Source organism: Rana temporaria, chromosome 7, assembly GCF_905171775.1.
Source record: "Rana temporaria chromosome 7, aRanTem1.1, whole genome shotgun sequence".
Taxonomy (NCBI): domain Eukaryota; kingdom Metazoa; phylum Chordata; class Amphibia; order Anura; family Ranidae; genus Rana; species Rana temporaria.
Window position 1 is genome coordinate 169,449,090 of NC_053495.1, and position 26,396 is coordinate 169,475,485.

General features: G+C 43.4%; 2 protein-coding genes across 2 annotated transcripts in view; one reads left to right on the plus strand and one right to left on the minus strand.

Annotated features, from left to right (window-relative positions):
• Positions 1-8,283, minus strand: PARS2 (prolyl-tRNA synthetase 2, mitochondrial). The gene is made up of 2 exons (XM_040360413.1): positions 8,180-8,283; positions 1-1,425 (listed from the first exon to the last, which is right to left on the minus strand). The coding sequence occupies exon 2, from the start codon at positions 1,412-1,414 to the stop codon at positions 26-28; it is 1,389 nt and encodes a 462-aa protein (XP_040216347.1). The 5' UTR covers positions 1,415-1,425; positions 8,180-8,283; the 3' UTR covers positions 1-25.
• The window catches only part of TTC4 (tetratricopeptide repeat domain 4), a 25,330-nt gene continuing 7,136 nt past the window's right edge, over positions 8,203-26,396 (plus strand). The window contains exons 1-6 of the mRNA XM_040360414.1: positions 8,203-8,353; positions 11,385-11,497; positions 12,065-12,173; positions 17,664-17,825; positions 19,302-19,379; positions 23,594-23,718. Coding sequence (XP_040216348.1) covers positions 8,293-8,353; positions 11,385-11,497; positions 12,065-12,173; positions 17,664-17,825; positions 19,302-19,379; positions 23,594-23,718 — 648 coding nt within the window. The 5' untranslated portion in view covers positions 8,203-8,292. The remainder of the gene's footprint in view (positions 8,354-11,384; positions 11,498-12,064; positions 12,174-17,663; positions 17,826-19,301; positions 19,380-23,593; positions 23,719-26,396) is intronic.

Consider the following 26,396-nt stretch of genomic DNA (forward strand, 5'->3'; position numbering starts at 1 on the left):
TCTAGTCCCAAAGAAAAACCTTTATTTAGACCACCTGGATTTCTTGCACAAAGCTTAGCACGCCTTCCTTAGAGAGGAACTGGACCTCCCCAGTTTTGTGATTATGCACTTCAAACTGCGGTAAACTGTCCAAAGCCTTTTTGCCCGCTATGATTATATATGGATAGCCCATTATATGGGCTTCCCTCAGTCTTTTTCCTATAGTCAAATGGTCCCGATCATCTAGAACGACCTCATCTCTCAAATGATGGACCGCACATATGGCATCATAGAGTTCCTCTGCTACTGGTAATGCTGCGATCTCTTTGCTTCCCTTTTTAGGGGGAATAAGACAGATCTGGTATGGGGCAATTAAACCCGGCCAGTGAATATCCTCCTCGGTGGAAAGGACTTCTATAGATGCTGCCAAAAGTCTTGATATGCCAATGCCATAGCATCCCATTTCAGCAATGGTGGATTTGCCCTGTGAATCATAACAGACTGCATTAAACACAAGGGAGTACTTGGTTCCCAGATAGAACGTGTGCCCTATCTCAATGCCTTTGCTCTCCACCAGTTTTCCTGAACATGCCGGACAGTTCTCCTCCTCGTCTTTTAAGGTCTCCACATTGGCCGCAAAGTCACAACTCCCACACACCATTAATCTGTCTTCACCAATCCTAGCAGGTAAGTGGTATTCATGTGAAGTTTTCCCACCAATGTTTCCCGTATCTGCCTGGACTTTGACATACTTCAGGCCAAGAGTGTGGAAAAGTTTGGAGTAGGCCTTGCACACGTTGCTGTACGTTTGGTAGGCAGCTTCCTCGGTCATGTCAAACGTATACATGTCCTTCATGTAAAACTCCCTGCCGCGCAGCAAGCCAAAGCATGGCCTCTTCTCATCTCTGAATTTCCGTGTGATCTGGTAGAGCAGCAGGGGAAGCTGTTTTTGGGTAATACCCCCTTCTGTGGCAACAAGGTGGGTAACAGACTCTTCATGTGTTGGCCCCAAGCAGTATTCCTGGTTGTGTCTGTCCATCAGACAGAACAGTTCCTTTCCAACTAAATCCCAGCGTCCGCTTTGTTTCCAAAGCGTGGCGGAGCAAAGAGTAGTCATGTCCATCTTCTGTCCTCCAATCTCCTGCATGGCATGATCGACAAGGCGAATTAGCTTCTCCATGGCCCGTACAGTGTATGGCATGTAATGGAAACAGCCAGGGCTAGAGGGCTGTATTAAGCCTGCTTTGGCCATGAGTCTTTGACTCCTGCTGGTCGGCTCGTTGGATTTTTGCTGCAGTTCTGAAGGACTTTCTTTCCAGAGGTTTGCTGGATTATAAATCTTAGAGACTAAGCGGCGACTTCTTTGGCCTGCATTGTGGTAATGATATCTACTGGCCACAAGGTGGGGCAACGATATTCTCAACAGTCTCACCATTGTGGGGCTCCCTGTGAAAGACAAGCATAACATTTCGTGTTGTAAGTTCTCAGCACAGTATACAATCCATAAGTTTACACCTAAGATTTTAAAAGTGGACTCCAGGTGCTAAACACACAGCCAAAATACATATACTGACACTGATATCACAGGTAGAAATTTTAAATAATACCTGTCATCTGTAAGTCATAGGCACCCATGAGTCCATCTCTGATGGTGTCTCCCTTAATTAATCTTTTAGGCCTCTCCATCTGTATCTACAGGTATTCAAAACTTTTGGATTCTTTTTCATAGTTTAGACCAGGGTTCGACAAAATCCAGGCTCCCGATCACAATTGCGACTAGAATTAGTGACCTGTCACCCGGGGGAAGGAAGCATAGGCCTGCAGAAGGCCGCGGCCTCAATTACCGGCCGGTGCGGCCTGACGCGATCGCGCCGCAGGAGGTGGGGGCGCACAGAGACACAGGATACCCCATCCTGTGTCTCCGTGCGCCCCCACCTCCCCCACTGTGCGGGTTGGTAATTGAGGCTGCGGCTTTGTGGCCTTCTGCAGGCCTATGCTTCCTTCTGTAGGCCTATGCTTCCTTCTGTGATCTGGCGCCATCTTGTGGTGGCCGTTGGCATGACAAGTAAACCAGCCATGTTAATTGAGCTTTCCCTGTGTTTTCACTGCCATCTCCTTCCCTCCAATTAGAACCCCCCAACATTATATATTTTTTTTATTCTAACACCCTAGAGAATAAAATGGCGGTCGTTTGACAAATTTGCTTGGAATCTAGAAGTCAGCTAAAAAAAGTTAGGAGCCAAAAAACGCACCCCGTCCAGCCAAGCTCGTGCGCAGAAGCATACGTGAGTAGCGCCCGCATATGTAACCGGTATTTCAAACCACACACGTGAGGTATCGCCGCGATCATTAGAGCAAGAGCAATCATTTTAGCCCTAGACCTCCTCTGTAACTCAAAACATGCAACCTGTAGAATTTTTTAAACGTTGCCTATGGAGATTTTAAAGGGTAAAAGTTTGTCGCCATTCCACGAGCGGACGCAATTTTGAAGCGTGACATGTTGGGTATCAATTTACTCGGCGTAACATTATCTTTCACAATATAAAAAAAATTGGGCTAACTACTATTGTCTTATTTTTATAAAAAAGTGTATTTTTTCCCCACGGCCGGTAATTGATGCCGCGGCTTTGCGGCCTTCTGCAGGCCTTAGCTTCCCTGGGCGCCAGGTCACAATTTCTTGTCGCAATTTGCGATCAGGCGCCCGGATTTTGTCGATCCCTGATTTATTGTATATTAAAATATTTTCTGTATTTGTTTATATTATTATTTTCTCTTGTTTTAGTAGTGCTTGACAGACTCCCGAAGAAGCCAATTTATAATGGCGAAACATGTCAATAGAAACTTGTCTGTATGCATATCTAAAACTGCATGTTATGCTGTAGATGAATATTATATTTAATTATGAATTTCTATTTTTTTGTAATAATAAAAAAAAAAATGTTTATATATATTTTGTGTTCTATTGCACCTTGAAAGGCCCATTCCATATTTTCCTTAACCTCTTGACCACCGAGGACGTCCCTGGGACGTCCTCGGCTTTGTGCGGTGATATCTGAATGATGCCTGCAGCTACAGGCATCATTCAGATATCGCCGTCTTCAGCCGCCGATTCTCTGCACCATAAGAATGATCAAAGCGTCGGTTCCACCGCTTGATCGTTCTTAGAGGCAGCGGGAGGGGACGTCCCCCCCCTCCCGCCGCTTCTCTGGGCTCTCCCGTGCCATCGGGGGCCCGGAGAGCGAATCGGTCGGCGCTGCTGGAAGGCATAGAGATGACTGGTGACCAGATGGTCACCAGTCATCTCTATGACCGTCGGAGGCCTGGGCACGACGTTATGATGTCACGCACGGTACCCGGAAGTAAACAAAGCCACAATCGCGGCTGTCGGCATGTGATCAGTGATTTTTTTTCATCGATTTCATGCTTGCAGGAGAGATGTGGGGTCTTATTGATATGTAAACGCCGTTCAAACCCCACATGTGAGGTATCGTTGCGTGCGTTAGAGCAACAATTCTAGCACTATACCTCCTCTAAAACTTGAAAATAGTAACCTGTAAAAAAATTAAAGCGTTACCTATGGAGATTTTTAAGTACAGAAGTTTGGCGCCATTCCATGAGTGTGCGCAGTTTTAAAGCGTGACATGTTAGGTATCTATTTACTCGGCGTAACATCCTCTTTCACATTGTACAAAAAAATTGGGCTAACTTTACTGTTTTGTTATTTTTTAATTCATTAAAACCGTTTTTTTTTCCCCAAAAAAAGGCGTTTGAAAAATTATTGCGCAAATACCGTGCGAGAAAAAAAGTTGCAATGACCGCCATTTTATTCCCTAGGGTGTCTGCTGGAAAAAAATATATAATGTTTGGGGGTTCTGATTAATTTTCGCCACCTAGGGTGAGAGGAGGAGTCACCTAGGTGGCCGAAAAAAACCAAGTAGGAAGTGGGACAGGAAGTCCCACTAAAAAGTGGGTACACCCCCCCTGCCCCCAAAAAATATGACATGCCAAATGACGAAACGAAAATCGTATGATCAGGCATCGTACAGGGAACATTTTTGTGCTTGTCGAATAATATTGGATGAACTGTCGTGATTGACTCTTAAAAGCTCTGTACCAACGATCCGATTATCGCGCGATCGTGTCAAAAGCGGAATTTTTTGTCTGAATTTTCGGATTGTGTGTACAGGCCGTAAGACAGCGTTAGAAGAAGATTGTTTGTCTTTATTTTTAGTGAGTAAGTGGCGGCTGAGGGGGAGAGGACTGCACCGGAGGCAGCAGAATCTACCAGAGGAAGAAGACATCAGTACCGGAGAAATAAACGTTGGAGCTACGACATGGGACATTTTTTATTTTTAATAGAGGACGTGTCAGAAACCGTTTCTTGTTTTTTAACACTTCACTGCTTTTTTGGGGTGAACGGGTAGGGGTATACTCATACTCATTCACATGTGGGGGGGGGGGGTGGTGGAATCTATTCTGGGGGCCCTCTTTCTTAAAGGGGGCTTCCAGATTCTGATAAGCACCCTGTCCGCAGACCACACAACTACCGGCCAGGGTTGTGGGGCAGAGGCCCATGTACCCATCAGCAGTGCCCCACGCCCCAAAGCACTTTGCCCCCATGTTGAGGGAATGTGGCCTGGTATGGTTCGGGGGGGCGCTTGCTCAGCTGTCAGCGGGGCTTCCCTGCCCGCTCCTTACCAACCAGCTATATACAGTGTTTAAACGAAAAAAAATAAAATCGCAAAACACATTAAAAAAAATTAGCATCACAAACATAACAAAACGCACTAAAAACACATAGGGTAACTGACAATTGTGCGGTCATGGGACGCTGTGCCCAAATAAAATTTGTGTCAATTTTTCCAACAATTAGAGCTTTCTTTTGGTGGCATTTGATCACCTCTGCGGGTTTTAATTTTTGCACTATAAACAAAAAAGTTAAATACATTTTTTTTTTAAGTAAAATATAATATATATATATATATATATATATATATATATATATATATATATATATATATATATATTTCTGCTATAAAACATATCCAATTAAAAAAAAAAACGAATTTCTTCATAAATTTAGGCCAGTATGTATTCCGCTACATATTTTTGTTAAAGAAAAGTCTCAATAAGCGTATATTAACTGGTTTGCGCAAAAGCGTATAGCAAAGGCGTATATCGTCTACAAACTATGTGTACTGGATTTTTTTTTTTTTTTACTAGTGATAGCCATGTTTAGCAACCAATAGCGGGACTGCGACATTGTGGCAGACATTCTGACACTTTTTGGGAACCAGTGACACTTAGACCCCTTTCACACTCAGGCTACAGTGCATCTTTGAGGCACTGTAGGAGCGGTGTACACACCGCTCCTACTGCGCCCCTGCCTATTGAAATCAATGGGCAGCAGTGCTGAAGAGCCGGCAAAGCGCTGCTGCAGTGCTGCTTTTAACCCTTTTTCGGCCGCTAGTAGGGGTTAACCAGGGTGGCTCTAAATCTCTGACACGCCGCCTTTTTACGGCCTCCGCTCCTCCTGGCCACTGGGGGGCGCGCGCGCGCGTGCCCGCCACATCACAGAGATGCCGATGCGCGTGCCGATCGGCGGTTACAGAGACAAGGACGTGGATCTGTGTGTGTAAACGTCCTGTCAGGGAGAGAGGAGACCGATCTGTGCCCCTTGTACATAGGGACACAGATCGGTCACCTCCCCAAGTCACCCCCCTCCCCCCACAGTTAGTAACACTATGCAGGGTACACATTTAACCCCTTCCTCACCCCCTAGTGTTAACCCCTTCAATGCCAGTCACATTTATACAGTAATTAGTGCATTTTTATAGCACTGATCGCAGTATAAATGTGAATGGTGCCAAAAATGTGTCAAAAGTGTCTGATGTGTCCGCGATAATGTCGCAGTCGCAATAAAAATCGCAGATCGCCGCCATTACCAGTAAACAAATTTATAATAAAAAATAATAATTCTGTCCCCTATTTTGTAGGCGCTATAACTTTTGCGCAAACCAGTTGCTTATTGCGATTTTTTTTTTTACCAAAAATATGTAGAAAACGTATCGGCCTAGACTGAGAATTTTTTTTTTAATTGGGCTATTTATTATAGCAACAAGTAAAAAATATTATTTATTTTTTTTAAATTGTCGCTCTTTCTTGGTTTATAGCGCAAAAAAAAAAACCCGCAGAGGTGATCAAATACCACCAAAAGAAAACTCTATTTGTGGGAAGAAAAGGACGCCAATTTTGTTTGGGAGCCACGTCGCACGACCGCGCAATTGTCAGTTAAAGCGACGCAGTGCCGGAAGCTGAAATTTCACCTGGGCAGGAAGGGGGTATATGTGCCCAAGTGGTTAAAAGGACCCCCCCTAGTGGCTGAAAAGCGACTCTAAAAATAGCGGAGCTTTACCGCTGACGCGCACAACGCCACAGTGTGAAGGGACTCTAATACAGTGATCAGTGCTAAAATTATGCACCGTCACTGTACTAATGACACTGTCTGGGAAAGAATTAAGGGGTAGATCCACGTACAACGGCGCATTATTCTGCCGGGCGTAGCGTATCTAAGATACACTATGCCGCTGTAACTTATCTTTTTTTTTTTAATCCTCAAAGAATTTGCGCCTTAAGTTACGGCGGCGTAGTGTATCTTTGGCGGCGTAATGGCGCGGCATTCAAATCTCTGTGATGGGGGGCTGTTTTATGTAAATACGTCGTGACCCGACGTAAACGACATTTTTTTTTAACTGCGCATGCGCCGTCCGTGGGGGTATCCCAGTGCGCATGTTCGAAATGAAACTGGAACAAGCCAATGTTTACGACGAGTGACGTCATTCGACGCAAATCCCTATTCGCGAACGACTTACGCAAATGACGTAAAAAATTCAAAATGCGAGGCGGGAACGACGCCCATACTTAACATTGAGTACGCCTCATAATAACAAGTTTAACTATACGCCGGAAAAAGCCGAACGCAAACTACGTAAAAAAATGCGCCGACGTACGTACGTTCGCGGTAACTAGCTAATTTGCATACTCGACGCGGAATTCAACGGAAACGCCACCTAGCGGCTGCCGAAAAATTGCACCTAAGGTCCGACAGCGTACAAAGACGTATGCCTGTTGGATCCATCCGAGATGCCGTCGTATCTTGTTTTGTAGATACAAAACAAAGATACGACACGCAAAATTTGAAATTACGCGGCGTATCAAGAGATACGCCGGCGTAATTCTTCTTGTGGATCTGCCCCTAAATGTGTATCTATCCAGTGTTTTGGTGTAAACTATGTGCTGCTTTTATTAAGGGAAACAATACATTTTCTTTTCCTGTTTTGCAGGGAAAGTAAATCCATAATTTCCCCACTGACAACAGAACTCTGCCTTGTTTACATAGGCAGAGTTCTGTCCTGTGTGTCTTCCGGATCAGTGGGTGCTGGCTGTTATCCATTGGCCGACCCACTGATTGGCATCTGCTGTGTCTAATCACAGCAGAGGCGGGTCGCCGACAGCATGCACTCACGCCCCCCCCCACCTTGAAGTTCCGGATCACGCATCTAGTATGTGGTCCTGCGCACAAAAGCCTGCTCCAGCGTTATTCAGTTGGCAAGAGGTTAAATAAAAGCTGGTCATTGTAAGAACCCCTGTCAGTGTTAAGTGATTGGTCTCATCCATATAAACTGGTACATTCTGCTGGAGAGTTTGTGCTGTGAAAAAAACAGACTTGCTGGCTGGATGGAGATGAAAAGAAAAGAAAGTCTAAAAAAGGAAACGAATGCAGCCATCACATCTAACAACTGGTAAGCTGCAATATAATAAATGTTTGCTTTTGAGGTTAATACCATTTTAAAGAGGTTATCCCTGAAAAAGAAGCGTTTATCTGCAGTCTACGTCCCCACTGATTTCCTATTGCTTTTTCTCCTTGCAGGAAGTGGGGGGAATCTCCCAATTGGGGACACAGACCTAACACGGGTTCTATCTCCCCCACTCTGTCCAAAACTAAGCAGGAATAAAGCTTTATAAATAACTGGAGGAGAAGAGAAGCTGCCAGCCACCCATCAGATCTCCTTCATTCTGAAACTGGGAGAAGACAAATGACTGGATGTGAGAGGAAGTCCCTCTAATGAACAGAACGCAGCCGGTAGAGCACAGTCCGTCCCTGTATACAGCTCTCCCCCCCCAGCACTGCCACACTCACCATACACTCTACTCTGTCCTCCCAGAACAGCACTGCCAAGGGTAACACAACCCGGAAGCTCACACCTGACACATGGTGGGGGAAGACAAAGTGAGCTGCACTACCGGAAGCACATGGAGAAAGGAGGATCAAGAACCGGAAGTGGAGAAGAGTGTGACAGGGGAGCTGGTACAGGTACGCTTTGTGTACGGGGACTCTTTGTGTACGGGGACTCTGTGTCTGTGAGCAGGGATTACACCTACCGGGATCTGCTGGGTGTTTACATGTATAGGTTTGCTTTGACTGGAGAGTGTGGGACTACAAGTCCCAGCCAGCACTCCCTACTCACAGCAGGGGATTACATCTGCAGATCTCTGCTGTTTACATGTGTAGGCTAGTTGTGTCTGGGGAGTGTGGGACTACAAGTCACAGCCAGCACTCACTACCTAGATCAGGGGATTACATCCACACTTGTCAGCTATTGTTTACATACGTAGGCCATGTCTGTGTCTGAAGAGTGTGGGACTACAATTCCCAGCCAGTACCCACTACAAGTCCCAGCCAGTACCCACTACAAGTCCCAGCCAGTACCCACTACAAGTCCCAGCCAGTACCCACTACAAGTCCCAGCCAGTACCCACTACAAGTCCCAGCTAACACTCTCTGCTTAGATCAGGGGATTACATCCACACGTGTCTGCTATTGTTTATATCTTTAGGCTAGTTGTGTTTAGAGCCAGGACTCACTGCTTAGATCAAGAAATTATACCTACAGGTGTCACCTGTGTGTTTTATATGTATAGGCCAGCTGTGGCTGAAGAGTGAAGGACTACAAGTCCCAACCAGGACTCAGCACTTAGATCAGGGGATCACACCTACAGGTTTGAGCTGTTTGTTTGCATATATAGGCCATGTCTGTGGCTGGAGACTCACTACCTAGATCAGGGGATTACACCCTCACGTGTCAGCTATTGTTTACATGTATAGGCCAGCTGTGTCTGAAGAGTGAAGGACTACAAGTCCCAACGAGGAGTCACTGCTCCAATCAGGGGATTGCACTTACAGGTGTCAGCTGTTTCAGTTTGTTTACATGTATAGGCCAGCTGTGTCTGAAGAGTGTGGGACTACAAGTCCCAGCCAGGACTCACAACTTACTGGCCTCCAGGCTGTGCAGCGGTTAAGGGCTTCAGCTTGCAGTTTGACCAAACACAGGTTTTAGTTGGTATGTCTATAATTCTGATCGGTTAGACAGGTCCTCACACTGTATTGGTACATTTATCGGACAGATATAAATCTGCCAATTTTAAGATCTGTAGCAACTGTTTTATAAATTTCATCAGCTATTGCCAGCTTTGCATGACATGACAGTTTTAAAGCCTAGCTACAGTCATAGGGAAAGTTTAAAGTGTATCTATAGCCAAAGCTTTATTTTTTCTAGTTTGGGATAGCGTGGGAAAGGTTAGAAACTCCGTCAGGTTTTTACTGCTTTCTGGAACCCACTAGAGAAATTTCCCCTCACTTCCTGCCCCGGTGACACCTTCTTCTTTTATCAGTGAAGGAAATATGTGACATGGGAACAGACGACAACAAAAAGCTGACGGGTTCTAGCTTCCCCTTGCTCTGTAATAAGGATGAGCTCAGGCGTGTTCGCAGCTGCACGTGCAGAGCCCGTGAGGAAGTCGGCACTGCGGAGCGCTTATCACAAAAAGTGAGACCTTTTCCCGATCCGTGGCTGCAGAGATCAGGAAATGTCTCGCTGCCTGTGATTAGCGCTGTACAGTGCCAACTTCCTGGCGGGCTCTGCAAGTGCGGTTGCGAACACGCCTGAGCTCATCCTTACTCTGTAATAAAGTATAAAGCTTTGCCTGGAGTTTGGACTTGTCATAGAGAAACATGGGTGCTGCCATTGCTGGCCTCCTAAGAGCTAGGTATAGTGCCTCTGTACTACAGGTACAAGGTACACGTTTCATTATCACCTAAAGCTGGCCATACACTATACAATCTGATTGTATAATCTCCTTTAGGGCTAGTTTACACTTGCTTTAAAACATGGCATCGGACATGCTTTGCTAAAAACCATCTGAACGCAAGTTAAAGCTCCTGTCACTAGATAAAATGGTTAGCTTACAGTCAGTGTACACCTGCTTTTGCTTGGTGCTTCCATGGGGCTTTGGTGAAGCTTTGATTGGGGGCTTTGGTGGAGCTTTGATTGGGGGCTTTGGTGGAGCTTTGATTCGGGGCTTTGGTAGAGCTTTGATTGGGGGCTTTGGTGGAGCTTTGATTGGGGGCTTTGGTGGAGCTTTGATTGGGGGCTTTGGTGGAGCTTTGATTGGGGGCTTTGGTGGTGGAGCTTTGATTGGGGGCTTTGGTGGTGGAGCTTTGATTGGGGGCTTTGGTGGTGGGGCTTTGGTGGTGGAGTTTTAATTGGGGGGTTTTGGTGGTGGAGCTTTGATTGGGGGCTTTGGTGGAGCTTTGATTGGGGGTTTTGGGGGTGGAGCTTTGATTGGGGGCTTTGGTGGTGGAGCTTTGATTGGGGGCTTTGGTGGTGGGGCTTTGGTGGTGGAGTTTTAATTGGGGGGTTTTGGTGGTGGAGCTTTGATTGGGGGCTTTGGTGGAGCTTTGATTGGGGGTTTTGGGGGTGGAGCTTTGATTGGGGGCTTTGGTGGTGGAGCTTTGATTGGGGGTTTTGTCGGTGGTGCTTTGTTTCGGGGCTTTGGTGGTGGAGCTTTCAGTGGGGCTTTGGTGGAACTTCGTTGGGGCTTCAAGCAAGCTTTGCCATAGACTTCTATGGAGGCTTTGAAGACACCTCGAAGCACCACTGAAGCTACATGGGGTATAATTTTTGAAGCAAAGTAAAAGCAAGTGTAAACAGGACTGTAGGCTAACCATTTTATTTAGTGACAGAAGCTTTGACTACATTCAGAGAGCTTTAACAAAGCCTTTTTGAAGCCGAAGCAAGTGTAAATGAGCCCTTAGACTTACCAAAGCTATGTAATATGGGGACAAACCTAAACAATTTATTGAACGTGTGTGAAATCAGACTGGCACTACGTGGTTGATGGTAGATCTCAAAGGGATTGTACAATCAGATCATATTGTATATGGTCACCTTAACAGTTTTACTACAAATTCCAGGCTTAACCTTGCCTAGTAGAGGACACTTCAGTGAGAGGATGTACATTGTAGCGCAATATGGACCTTCAGCATTATCCTGCTTATGTGTTTAGTTGCTGCCATGGATCCTAAGCCAGAAGAGGAAGATGAAACCATGGACCAGTTTATGGAAAAATTTGGCAAACACAAATACAAGGGGGCCTTTAATGAAGAACGATGGGAGGAGGTAAGATTCAGGGTTTTCTTTGATAAAGAGGTGTACTAAATGATAGAAACCAATGAGAAATCTTCATTTATTTTTTACTTAATATATAATATACAGTTGAATCTCAAAAAATGTGAATATTATCAGAAAGTTAATTTATTTCAGTAATTCAATTAAAAAAGTGAAACTCATATATTTTACACAGAGGGATATAATTGAAGCATTTCTTAATGTTAATTTTGATGATTATGGCTTATTGAAATCTGATTGGTTACTGTAGATTGCTGACCTTTGCACAAGAGGACTGCTATTTCCACTGAACAATATCAATTTTGTTCTGTATATAGGTACACCTAAACCTAGAGAGGTCATTACATACATAATTATTAATATTATACAGGATTTATATAGCGCCAACAGTTTACACCGCGCTTTACAATATAAAAGGGAGACAATACAGTTATAATAAAATACAAGAGGATTAAGAGGGCCCTGCTCAGAAGAGCTTACGATCTAATAATGAACTATTCTGTAATGGTAAGTAGGTGCTTATTGTGGATTCATGAGTGTTTTTTGCATTCCTTGAAGGAATTTGATAAGGTTCCCATGTTCATGAAGAAAGCTCCTGATGAAGTCAAAGCAGAGAACATCCCGGAGCTGGCTTGTCTGCAGTCAATTTTGACTGATGATCCTGAAGGTAGTATTTACATTTTTTAAAAAGCTACTAAAAGGCATTTATATCAAAGACAGCCTGCCACCAACTTAGATTGCATGTAATCAGACAGAAAGCTGAAGTATTTTAAATGCTTAGTTGCAGCAGTTTCCCTTTCTTAAATGATTTTTTTTTATTGTTAAAGAATAATACCAAATATTGAAATTTTATACATTCCGTTTTTTCCGGCGTATAAGATGACTTTTTAACCCCTGAAATTCTTCTTAAGAGTCGGGGGTCGTCTTATACGCCGGTAACCTAATATGCTTACCTTAGCTGTGACATGCAAACCGCGGCCGTCCATTTTTTAAAAGCCGCGCCTCCTCTTTCTGTTGTTCCGTGATAGGCAGAACACTCAGCTTCCCAGGAGACACTGTGTTTAGTGTTCCGCCTATCACGGATGCCCTCTCGTCCGAGACCGAGGACGAGAGGGCATCCGTGATAGGCGGAACACTGAACACAGTGTCTCCTGGGAAGCTGAGTGTTCTGCCTATCACGGAACAGCAGAAAGAGGAGGCGCGGCTTTTGAAAAATAGACGGCCGCGGTCTGCATGTCACGGATAAGGTAAGCAGTGACACAGTGAGGCATGTAATTGGGCACAGTGAGGCATGTAATTGGGCACAGTGAGGCATGTAGTGGGGCACAGTTAGGCATGTAGTGGGGCACAGTTAGGCATGTAGTGGGGCACAGTTAGGCATGTAGTTAGGCATGTAGTGGAGCACAGTTAGGCATGTAGTGGGGCACAGTTAGGCATGTAGTGGGGCACAGTTAGGCATGTAGTGGGGCACAGTTAGGCATGTAATTGGGCACAGTGATGCATGTAATTGGGCACAGTGATGCATGTAATGGCACAGTGAGGTCTTATATGGTGAGTATATCCCAAAACCAACATTTTAGCTGGAAAGTTAGGGGGTCGTCTTATACGCCCAGTTGTCTTATACGCCGGCAAATACGGTAGTTACCTTGGTCTAGCTTGGACTAATGTAACTATGTATATATTGTAGCTGGCCGATGCCCCTGGAAGCTGGAAATCACTGAAATGGACACCGCTACTCCAGTATTCGCCACTTGCTTGCAGGGCCCTCGCCGAGTGGCTGCCCTGCTCCATTCTGAACACAGGAAGTCAACTGCTCAGCACAGGTGTCATTCAGAGTATGCTTTGCAGTTTCTGAATGAATGCAATGCGCTCCCAGATTGGACGAGGTGAGGCATTAAGGTCACTTTTCTATTTTAGTGATTTTTCAGCTTCCAGGGGCGTCAGCCAGGTATGGTATATAGATTGTTACATTGGTCCAAGTTGGAACAATGTAACCCTGCCTAAAATATTAATACCAGGAGATCTTCCTTAACCACTTAAGACCCGGATCAAAATGCAGGTAAAGGACCAGACCTCTTTTTGCGAATTCGGCATTACGTCGCTTTAACTGACAATTGCGCGTTCGTGTGACGTGGCTCCCAAACAAAATTGGCGTCCTTTTTTCCCCACAAATAGAGCTTTCTTTTGGTGGTATTTGATCACCTCTGCGGTTTTAATTTTTTGCGCTATAAACAAAAATAGAGCGTAAATTTTGAAAGAAAATGCAATATCTTTTACTTGTTTCTATAATAAATATCCCCCAAAAATATCTGAGGAAAAAAACTATTTTTTTCCTCAGTTTAGGCCGATGCGTATTCTTCTACCTATTTTTGGTAAAAAAAATCTCAATAAGCGTTTATCGATTGGTTTGCGCAAAATTTATAGCGTTTACAAAATAGGGGATAGTTTAATTGCATTTTTATTATTATTTTTTTTTTTTTTTTTTTACTATTAATGGCGGCGATCAGCAATTTTTTTTTTCGTGACTGCGACATTATGGCGGACACATCGGACAATTTTGACCAATTTTTGGGACCATTGTCATTTTCACAGCAAAAAATGCATTAAAAATGCATTGTTTACTGTGAAAATGACAATTGCAATTTGGTAGTTAACCACAAGGGGGCGCTGAAGGGGTTAAGTGTGACCTCATCTGTGTTCCTAACTGTAGGGGGGTGTGGCTATAGGTCTGACGTCATTGATTGTGTGTCCCTATATTGGGGAACACACGATCGATGACGGCGCCACAGTGAAGAACGGGGAAGCTGTGTTTACACACAGCTCTCCCCGTTCTTCAGCTCAGGGGACCGATCGCAGGACTCCAGCGGTGATCGAGTCCCGCGGCCGCAGAGCTTCGGACCGGGACGACTGGGCATTTAACAATCACGTACAGGTACTTGATTGTGCCCAGCCGTGCCATTCTGCCGACGTATATCGGCGTTAGGCGGTCCTTAAGTGGTTAACTTGCAATGTGCCTCTGAACTTGCAGGCAAATGAACTAGTCGGTTCCTTAGCAAAGTCCCCTTCCTCCTTGTTCATCATAACCCTCTCCTCTTCTGGGAGAGTCTAATTACTGTCTGTGCTGGCCCAGCTCTTACCCTCCTCATAGAGCTGCACGATTAATCGCGGAGAGAATCGCGATCTCGATTCTCCCCGCCCGCGATCTCCCCGTGGGATGACCCGCGATTCTTCTGTGTTCACGGCTGGTTCCACGTAACCAGCGTGGAACGCAAATGCCGCCGATATCGAAACCGACGTCAGCAGCCTGCGCCGCTTGATAGATGCCTGAGCTTCTCTCACAACAGTAGTTTGTATCCATGCGCCACCCAGTGGTTGCCGGCGGTACTGCTTCAGATGTATTAAACCTTCTCACAGTTCCGTACAACTGTGTGTATCCATGCGCCACCCAATGGTTGCTGGCAGTACTGCTTCTGATCTATAAAAAAAGAGACCAGTGATATGTCTATAATGTTAAAGACCATATAACTCCTATGAAAAAATCTGAATCAAAGTTTGATTCTGCTTTTTTCATAGGAGTTATATGATCTTTAACATTATAGACATATCACTGGTCTCTTTTTTTATATATTCATATTTTCAGATAAATCACAGGTTTATTTATTAATTTTTTTTTTTTTTTTGAGAATCGTGATCTTTTGTCTAAGCAAAAGAATCGTGATTCTCATTTTGACCAGAATCGTGCAGCCCTACCTCCTCACCTCCCTGCATAACTGTTTATGTAGAGAAGAGGAATCTGCTGCTCCAGGTGTGTGCAGTACTTTGATTGGAACCAAGTAGGAGTGCTAGCCCCGGCCCGCCTCCGTAAAAACTTGAGAAAAAGAAGAAATGGCTGCACATCCAAAGTTTCCAAAAGTGCCTTTTATTGAAGACGGTCAAATTACACCAAGGCACCAGGTGTTAGTCATGTGCAATAAAAAGCACTTTTGGAAACTTTGGATGTGCAGCTATTTCGTATTTACTCGGGTTATCTTTGTGTAATAATATTTGTTTGTTGAGTCATTTAAGTGTGACAAATATGCAAAAAATAAAAGAATCATAAAGGGGGCAAATAGTTTTTCACAGCATTGTATATACCATAGTTTGTAAATGCTATAACTTTCACACAAACCAAACAATATATAATTATTGGGATTTTTTTTTTTTTTTTTTTTTACCAAAGACATGTACCAGAATTCCTTTTTTGCCAAAATATGTGACGAAATTATTATTTTTTTCTTTCAAATATTAAAAAAAATTAAGATTTTTAATTGGATATGTTTTTTTTTTTTTAGCAGGTAAGTAGATTTTTTTTTTTCAATTTGTCTTATAGCAAAAAAAAAAAACCCAGTGGTGATCAAATTCGACCAAAAGAAAACTCTATTTGTGTGAGAAAAACAATATAAATCTAATTTGGGTACAGCTTTGCATGACTGCACAATTACCAATTAAAGTAGCACAGTGCTAAATGGAAAAAATGGCCTTGCGTGAATGGGGTAAAACCTTCCGGAACTGAAGTAGTTAGGGGACCTTGTCAGCATGGCCAAGCCAAGGGTGGCACCCAGGTCTGGAGGTTGCCAATTTTCTGGCTGCTTTATGGATTTCTAGTTGCAGGGCAAGCACAACACTATGGGGGTTATTTACGAAAGGCAAATCCACTTTGCAATACAAAGTGCACTTGGAAGTGCAATCGCTGTAAATCTGAGGGGTAGATCTGAAATGAGAGGAAGCTCTGCTGATTTTATCATCCAATTATGTGCAAGCTAAATGCTGTTTTATTTTCCTTGCATGTCCCCCTCAGATCTACAGCGACTGCACTTCCAAGTGCAATTTCAAGTGCACTTTGCACTTCTAGTTTGCACTTGTAGTGCAACGTGGATTTGCCTTTAGTAAATAACCCCCATATATGCGATACTTCATAGGTCTGCTCTGCCGCTGAGCCAGCTCAACATGAGAGTCCGTCAGCAATAAAATCCTTTACTGATTATCTTGCCGGTTTTAATTTTTGAAAAATGGGAAATTTCCCCCCGTGGGGCTTTGAACAGCAATGTAATCAGGTAAACAGTACAAGATGAAATACATAGTTATTTATTAATATGATAATGATAACATGTTATGATTAAAAAACAAAGGATACTGGCTATATCATGCAACATGATGTTCAATAGTGCAGGGTGAAAACACCAATGTTAACAGTTATACAGAAAATGTTATAGCATGACGAATCCCCGACGCGTTTCAACCTTTATGGTCATCTTCAGGGGGAAGGTTTGCTGTAAATATATAGAAAAGAAAGTATATGCAACTTGAGGCATATCAAGACTTGCATTAGATGAATGTATAAATAGAAACACTGATAATTACCACTAAAGAAAGAGGTGGATAGGTTTTAATTTTTAACCCACAGTACAGGCACCTTTCTGAGAAATTAATAGAAATAATGTACATCTATCAAAGTTTTATTAAAGCAGGCCTTAAGCCTCATCTCCCTTGCTTCTAACCTATAATAAAAGCTCTTGTGTACTTTTTTGACCCACTTGGTTAGAGGCAAAGACTGGCTGCTTAGACAGAGGCAGCCTGTCAATGGTGAGGAAAGAGCCATCCGAAGCCAATCGGTGCTTTTGCCTCACACAGGATCCATCCTATCCAATGGCTAGAGGGTAATCAGCAGGTATCAGCCAATCAATACCTCTGCTTGATACCGAACACAACCCTTCCAGACAACAGCCAATCGGTGCTTCTGCCTCATGCAGAATGTGACTATCGCTGTGGATAATCTCTGAAATAGTGGAGAATCAGTAAGATGGTTGCACCAAGAGGGCTGTTCTTAAAAGTATTTATAGGGGAGCAGTCCATTTTTGACTTGAGCGCTCCTATATTACTCAGTACACATAGAAGTATATGATATTGATATACTGTATATCTTTGTATTTACCTATTATGCATTATAACAATGAATATAAAATAGAATTGCTTTGTGCATGACTATATGGCACAAATGTTATTTTTCTGAAACCTTTACCTATGTCATGAATTGTAATTTAGATTGTATTTACAAGTCATTTTTTTAGCTGAGCGTTCATATTCCTCTTCATACTCGCTGTCTGTGTTTCTGCAACAGAACTGGCCAGCTCCTGCAAAGAAGAAGGCAATGACTATTTTAAGGAGAAGAATTACAAGAAAGCCATTGAGGCATATACAGAGGGCATCAAGAAAAACAGCAAAGACCAGGAGCTGAATGCCGTCCTGTACACCAACAGGGCGGCAGCACAGTTTCATTTAGGTAGGGTAAAGGATTATGTAATCTAAAACGTCTGGCTGGACACCAAATGGAAATTCAAAAAAATATTATGTTTTAGAGGGTATATGATTTCTATGACGTTATTGCTGTCTGTGGCACTGATGGGGAATAATGGCAACCATTCAAGCTAATTGTTTTTAATCTAGCAAATGTACAGAGGCATGGGTGCAGAATAATCTATAGAGCAATGCAAAATTCCCTAGGTCACTCCATCTAATCGGCACAAACAAACTTTATTTTAATTATTTCAACATTTTAGTTTAAAAACAGGTTTTTGTTGCAAAAACATGTGAATCCACAATGCCACATCTAGGCACCTTTGCAAAGTATAGGTAATATAATACTGGGTTATTTTAAAGCGGGAGTTCACCCGAAATTTTTTTTTTTAACATTAGATTCATGCTCATTTTGTCTAGGGGAATCGGGTAGTTTTTTTTAAAAATGAAGCAGTACTTACCGTTTTAGAGAGCGATCTTCTCCGCTGCTTCCGGGTATGGTCTTCGGGACTGGGCGTTCCTATTTGATTGACAGTTTTCCGACAGGCTTCCGACGGTCACATGTATCGCGTCACGAGTAGCCGAAAGAAGCCGAACGTCGGTGCGGCTCTATACGGCGCCTGCGCACCGACGTTCGGCTACTTTCGGAAAATCGTGACGCGATAGATTCGACCGTCGGAAGCCTGTCGGAAGCCTGTCAATCAAATAGGAACGCCCAGTCCCGCAGCCCATATCCGGAAGCGGCGGAGAAGATCGCTCTCTAAAACGGTAAGTACGGCTCCGTTTTTAAAAAAACTACCCGATTCCCCTTGACAAAATGAGCATGAATCTAATGTTAAAAATTAACATTTCCGGGTGAACCTCCACTTTAAGGTTTAAAGGGAACTGTGATGGAATGTCTGGCACCCAGCCTTGGAGCTTCTGCCAAACAGTGCCTCCTGCCCTACAAACACTTCCAGCAGACCTAGAGCTAATACCAGTCCTTTATCCTGAACATCATACACAGACAAGATGTTGAGGTAAAATCCGAAGGAAATACAGGTTTTTATACACTTCATACGTAGGCCAGTCACCATATGACCTATAATAACAAAATATTTACCCAAAACATCACACGGGTTAGATACCGGGCTAAAGTTAATAGTAACCTCCAAGAGTTGGCCAACAGACAGAAACAATAGGTGACTCCGTTAACTCAATTTAACAATGGAAATGCACACCTAGGAGGAGATACACAATGGGACAAAGACACACATAAAAAACTGTGATTCCCACCCCACTTCAGAATGTCCGGCAAAAAGTCTACAACAGTCTGTGAGACAAACAGACAATTTTCCAGCAGTCTGAAAAAGTGGATTTCTTATTTTTTTTTATCTTCATAGATTTCTCGAGGGATAGTGTTACCTATCCTGCTGCCTAAAGAAATGTGTCATAATCAGCTGCTAGTGTCTTTTTGTTATAGGTAACTACCGCTCATCTCTTAATGATGCAGTTGCTGCAAGAAAACAGAAACCAGACCACCTAAAGGCCATAATTCGAGGTAATTTTTTTTTTCTATTCTTTATATTATCTCACAGTATGTATTTTTAATCTACCAGCAAATGCTTGACTGGTGATACTCTGCTTTTGCCTCAACTGCATCCCCAGCACTTCAGCGCCCGAGGTGGCTACCTCTGTGTCAGCCTGGCCCTGAGGACACCGTTTTCCCCAGATCTCCTACATATAAAGCTTATATCATCATGTTATAAAACACTGTATTTCCATGAGGAAATCACATTTACGTTTTGCACTCAGGCTACTGTTGCGGGGTTATGGTCTGTGGAAATCATCTCTTTGAAAATCTCCTGTTTAACCACTTGCCACCCAAGACAGTTCTGGCTTTTTTTGCTTGAAAATTACTCAGAACTTCCAAACCCTGGGGAATAAAATGGCGATCACTGCTTATGTCACAGGGTATTTGCGCAACAATTTTTCAAACGCAATTTTTTGGAAGAAAATACACTTTAATGAATTTTAATGCAAGAAAACACAATACAGGCAGTCCCTGACTTACGAACGACTCCTATTTACGAATGGCCTCAATGCTGGCTGTTTGTGCTCCACGCTGGTCCTGGATACCTCCGAGCAGCTATCTTGCCACATTCCACACTGCAGTACCTCATGTACTGCATGGCCAGAAAAGCCCCAGAAGTGCCCAGAACATCCCACATCCCTGCACAGGTGGAATTTACACTTGCATGCAGTGTTCCCGACTTACGAACACATTCCACTTGCAAACAATACTACAGTCCTTATTCGGTTTGTAACTCTGGGACTGCCTGTAGATGACCCAATTTTTTGGTAAAATATAAAAGATGATGGTTTTCCAAGTAAATAGATACCAAACATGTCACACTTTAAAATTGCACACACTCATTGAATGGTGCAAAACTACAGTACTTAAAAATCTCCATGGGCGATGCATTAAACCAAGAAAGCGCATGTATTTTTGTTATTTTGTCTCTCACTGTTAAAATCTACCATTAAAATTATCAACTGATCATTTTTTTTGTCAGTGGGCAAATGTACAAAATCATCAGGGGATCAAATACCTTTTTCCCCCTTACTGTATATATTTATATTTAGAGGAAATGGGGGAATGTTAGGACTTTTGCGAGGTTTTGGTTGCTATGTATATCCCATGTCTACTATAATATCAAAACGAAGAATCAGTGAAAAAAAATAGAGAATAACCTTGTCTTTTGAAGAACTAAGTCAAAGGTGTGGTAATTTGTAAAGGTTTACGCATTTCTACCCCATTGAAATAGGTTTTCTTGGTTGCCTGTGCCACTGAAAGTGATTTCCTCTTCACTAACTCAGTGATATACAGTGATGAAAATAAGTATTTGAACACCCTGCTATTTTGCAAGTTCTCCCACTTGGAAATCATGGAGGGGTCTGAAATTGTTATCGTAGGTGCATGTCCACTGTGAGAGACATAATCAAAAAAAAAAATCCAGAAATCACATTTTTTTAACTATTTATTTGTATGATACAGCTGCAAATAAGTATTTGAACACCTGAGAAAATCAATGTTAATATTTGGTACATTAGCCTTTGTTTGCAATTACAGAGGTCAAACGTTTCTTGTAGTTTTTCACCAGGTTTGCACACACTGGAGGAGGGATTTTGGCCCACTCCTCCACACAGATCTTCTCTAGATCAGTCAGGTTTCTGGGCTGTCGCTGAGAAACACGGAGTTTGAGCTCCCTCCAAAGATTCTCTATTGGGTTTAGGTCTGGAGACTGGCTAGGCCACGCCAGAACCTTGATATGCTTCTTACAGAGCCACTCCTTGGTTATCCTGGCTGTGTGCTTCGGGTCATTGTCATGTTGGAAGACCCAGCCTCGACCCATCTTCAAAGCTCTAACTGAGGGAAGGAGGTTGTTGCCCAAAATCTCGCAATACATGGCCCCGGTCATCCTCTCCTTAATACAGTGCAGTCGCCCTGTCCCATGTGCAGATAAACACCCCCAAAGCATGATGCTACCACCCCCATGCTTCACAGTAGGGATGGTGTTCTTGGGATGGTACTCATCATTCTTCTTCCTCCAAAGACGGTTAGTGGAATTATGACCAAAAAGTTCTATTTTGGTCTCATCTGACCACATGACTTTCTCCCATGACTCCTCTGGATCATCCAAATGGTCATTGGCAAACTTAAGACGGGCCTTGACATGTGCTGGTTTAAGCAGGGGAACCTTCCGTGCCATGCATGATTTCAAACCATGACGTCTTAGTGTATTACCAAAAGTAACCTTGGAAACGGTGGTCCCAGCTCTTTTCAGGTCATTGACCAGCTCCTCCCGTGTAGTCCTGGGCTGATTTCTCACCTTTCTTAGGATCATTGAGACCCCACGAGGTGAGATTTTGCATGGAGCCCCAGTCCGAGGGAGATTGACAGTCATGTTTAGCTTCTTCCATTTTCTAATGATTGCTCCAACAGTGGACCTTTTTTCACCAAGCTGCTTGGCAATTTCCCCGTAGCCCTTTCCAGCGTTGTGGAGGTGTACAATTTTGTCTCTAGTGTCTTTGGACAGCTCTTTGGTCTTGGCCATGTTAGTAGTTGGATTCTTACTGATTGTATGGGGTGGACAGGTGTCTTTATGCAGCTAATGACCTCAAACAGGTGCATCTAATTTAGGATAATAAATGGAGTGGAGGTGGACATTTTAAAGGCAGACTAACAGGTCTTTGAGGGTCAGAATTCTAGCTGATAGACAGGTGTTCAAATACTTATTTGCAGCTGTATCATACAAATAAATAGTTAAAAAATCATAAATTGTGATTTCTGGATTTTTTTTTTTTTGATTATGTCTCTCACAGTGGACATGCACCTACGATGACAATTTCAGACCCCTCCATGATTTCCAAGTGGGAGAACTTGCAAAATAGCAGGGTGTTCAAATACTTATTTTCATCACTGTACATCATACTCAGATGTGCTGGAAACCTATAGACTTGCATAGGTAGTCAGATGATGGAAAATTTGTATCAAGCTCCATAGCTCTGGTGAGGCAGCTCACACACAGCAAGGCTTCACCCGGTGGACACAGTACAGTCAAAAATAAATATAAGTGCAGCGCAATAAAGTCCATGAATAAGAAACTACAGATGACACCCAGTGATGCAGCAAATCTTCTTCAATTGAAAGTGAAAGTGATATATCCTCCACCAACAAAAGAAGTGCTTCCTTACCAGATTTGCATAACAAGTGGTCAAATCAGCTTGTTCTCACCATGAGGGTGATGATGCAGAGTCCAACGGCGTGGTGCACAGACATCAGATGGTAGGGTCAGATGTGGAATAAAAGTAAAAACACGATCTAAGTGTAGACTGTTTATTATTCCAAAGAGTAAAAGCAAAAAAGTCCACCATAGGCCACAATCTGATCTCAGTGGATACAAAGATGGGGGGGTTCCGCCAAGGGACAGGTAGCCAGTGAATGGATCGCAATACAAAAATGAGCAGCAGTCGAAAGGACGTGGGTGACGTCACGGCAAGAAGCTCCTCCCCCATGTACAGTAGCTCAAACTGTAAAAATACAGAAAGCAAAGACAGATGAAAGAGTTCAAGATAATTTTAATTGTTGGGGGGGGGGCGGCGGAAGTAATGTTAAATCGTGTAAAGCGTTTCGGGGGCAACATACTCTCCCTTCCTCAGGGCTCGACACAGGATAAAACTTGTGTGTACTAACAGAGTTAGCTGAGCTGCAACAGAAGCATTTCAAGTCACTGTTTTCTCAGGGTCCGTCCAAGTTTTAACCTGTGTTCAGCTTTGATGAAGGGGGAGTGGCGTTTCCCCTGAAATGTGTTGACTTGTTTTATATAATAATTTTAATTGCTATATATATTATATATATTTTTTTTTTCTATCTTGGACTTTATCTGGTTTTGGTCTGGCGCTCTTTCTGTATTGTTTGAGCCAGTGGGTATGCTTGTCCTTTTTGGAAGCTGAACTTTGTGTTTCCGTTGTCTGCATTGTATTCTTCCTGCGTCTTGTATTCTTCACATATAGAGAGATCCATACAGGAACTGTTATGGACCGGTAACATTGTCACTAACTCGGCTGTGGATTCTATCAAAGAAAATATGAAGAATACAGGAACTTCATCTTCCAGCAATACCCTGGTGGTCAGGATGTGACAGTCATAAGGACACAGACAACAATAAAAGGTTCTCCCTTGTACTGACTGTTTTCTCTGCTGTGTTTCAGGTGTTTTATGCTACATAGAAATAAAGAATTATTTAGAAGCTTTGAAGTTGTGCGATGAAGGTTTACGGATCAATCCAACTGAGAAAAAGCTGCTGGAAACTAGAACAAAGGCAGATAAACTGCAGGTGAGAGGCGTGTGTAATCTGAAGGCTGTAGTACTACTTTTGTGATGAGACAAAGGACAATAGCAGCTACGAAGCCTTATATTTTGGTGCCATTATAAAGAAGACTCTTGCCGCGTACACACGACCATTTTTAATGGTCCAGAAAAAACAATGTTTTTTTCAACCCGATTCTTGTCAAGCCTGCCTACACACGATCGTGAAAAAAAAATGCTCTAGCAAAGCGCGGTGACGTACAACGGCACTATAAAGGGGAAGTTCCATTCGGATGGCGCCACCCTTGGGCTGCTTTTGCTGATTTCGTGTTAGTAAAAGTTTGGTGACAGACGATTCGTGCTTTTCAGTCTTTGTGCTTTTCAGTCTGTTACAGCGTGACGAATGTGCTATCTCCATTACGAACGCTATGAAAAACGGTCGTGTGTACGCGGCATTTGGGGGTTATTTACTAAAGGCAAATCCACTTTGCACTACAAGTGCAAAGTGCACATGAAATCGCACTGAAAATGCAGTTGCTGTAGATCTGAGGGGGACATGCAAGGAAAATAAAAAACAGCATTTTAGCTTGCACGTGATTGGATAATAAAATCAGCAGAGCTTCCCTTCGTTTCAGATCTACCCCTCAGATTTACAGTGACTGCACTTCCAAGTGCAATTTCAAGTGGATTTGCCTTTCGTAAATAACCCCCACTAAGTGCTCTGATTTATCCAGGTCGTGCTCTAGCTCAGTGGTCTCCAAACTGCGGCCCGAGGGCCAGATGTGGCCCTTTGCTTGCCTTTAGCCGGCCCTTGGGGCACTATACCTCCCACTGATACGAGACACTATTCTGCCATCTGAAACGAACAATGGAGCACCATTTCTCCCACTGACACAACTAATAGAGCACTATTCCTCCCTATGATCCCAGCAATGGGGCACTATTCCTCCCACTAATAACAGATGTTTACTAAAAATGATACCAGGAAAATTTCCAGTCCCACTGGCCAAAATCCGGCCCTCCAAGAGTCTGAAGGACAATAAACCGGACCTTTTTTTTTAGAATGTTTGGAGAACCCTGCTCTAGCTAGTAGTAGTAGTTCTATAATATCTAGCTGGTAGACACCTTCTGTAATGTTGAAAATGTTTCACAGCTCATCCAAGACACTAATGAGTGTCAGAAAGATACCCCAACATTTATCCTCAGAGGAAGCACAGAGACACCTTAATCTACCCAAAATAGAATGTGTCATAGGAGATGCTGATTGTCCTAGAACAGGATTGGATGTGTGAAAATTGTGGAACCACGTGGTTCTGTGGCATTATGAATTGGTTGGTCATTCCAGAAAGGATCCAGTCTTTTTGCCTTTACACGCGGACTACCATAGAGGTGGAGGATTCAAGAATCCAACCAGTAAGTTTTTGAAAGCCCTTTCCAGAGCTTTGTTCTCATTGGCAGGTCCTGTTTAGCACTTGATTTTGGCTGTTACTTTACTTTGCCATATCATGTCTGATTGGTCAAAATCCCATAAAAAGGATTTAGCCACTGTTGTGATTGATCCCTTTCTTGATGAACACGTGGGGCAGATGGATGCAGTGTTAAATTTCTTCCGTGATAGTTTGCTTTAAGATTCCTGTCTTATCTCTCGCATGTGTGTCCTTTCAGTGCATATGCTTGGAGCACTTTGGCTTAGAGGGTTCCGTTCCCAGGAGGAGTTTAGGACTCTCTTGTCTCAGCTTGGAACTCTTCAGTCCAGAAGCCATCCGACTCTTTGTCTGCATAAGAGTCTTGTAGCCTCTTTCAAGGCCGTTTCCTTTGCCCAGTTTTACTCCAGATATTTGCAAAAAACAACGTTCTGAGGTCATGGGACAAATCGGTCCCTTCTCTGGACAGACTGACACCAGAGATCAGGCTATCTCTTCCTTGGTGGGTCAGGAATCTGGCTCTGGAGTCAGGAAATGTCTTTTCTTTCCATCTTATGGAATATTTTCACAAAAGATGCCAGCTAAATGAGTTTGGAAGGTGTCCTGAGCACCCTGACAGTAGAATCTCCTCTCCTGGTAAACATCCTGAATGTTTGGCTGATTTTACTGTCCCTTTAGTATTGGACCAACCTGTTTGAAGGCCATGTGATCTGGTTTCAGTTGCACAGCTACATGACACTGGCATACATTGAACATCGGGAAGGAACCAGAAGTTTTACGTTGCTAATGAGGTAGAGCAGATTTTGTCCCGGTGAGATTTGCATATTTCGGCCTTGTCGTCCATGTACATTCAAAGCATAGACACTTACAGGCAGATTTCCTCAGCTGGCAGTGAGTGCCTGGACCCAGGAGCGTGGTGCTTCACCCAGAAATGTTCCTTAACCTGAGTCACGGGTGCTGGATGGGGACCTACCAGCCTCCAGGTACCATAACTGGGCAGGTTTTGTACCCAGGTACAGGGATCTTCTGACAGAAGCAGTGAATGCTCTGCTTTAAACATCCTTGTCTGCTTTGCAGGATTGAGATGGAAGGTATTCTGGTGATTCTCATTGCTTTAGATTGGCCCAGGCTTTTGTGGTATACTGACCCTGGTAAGTTTTCTGGCAGACGCATCATGGACCATACCAGACCGTCCAGATCTGATGTCCCAAGGGCAAAGATGCAATCCTGCTTCATTGTCTCTGGCTGAAATGACATGGCTCTTGAAGCTCAGGTTGTAAGG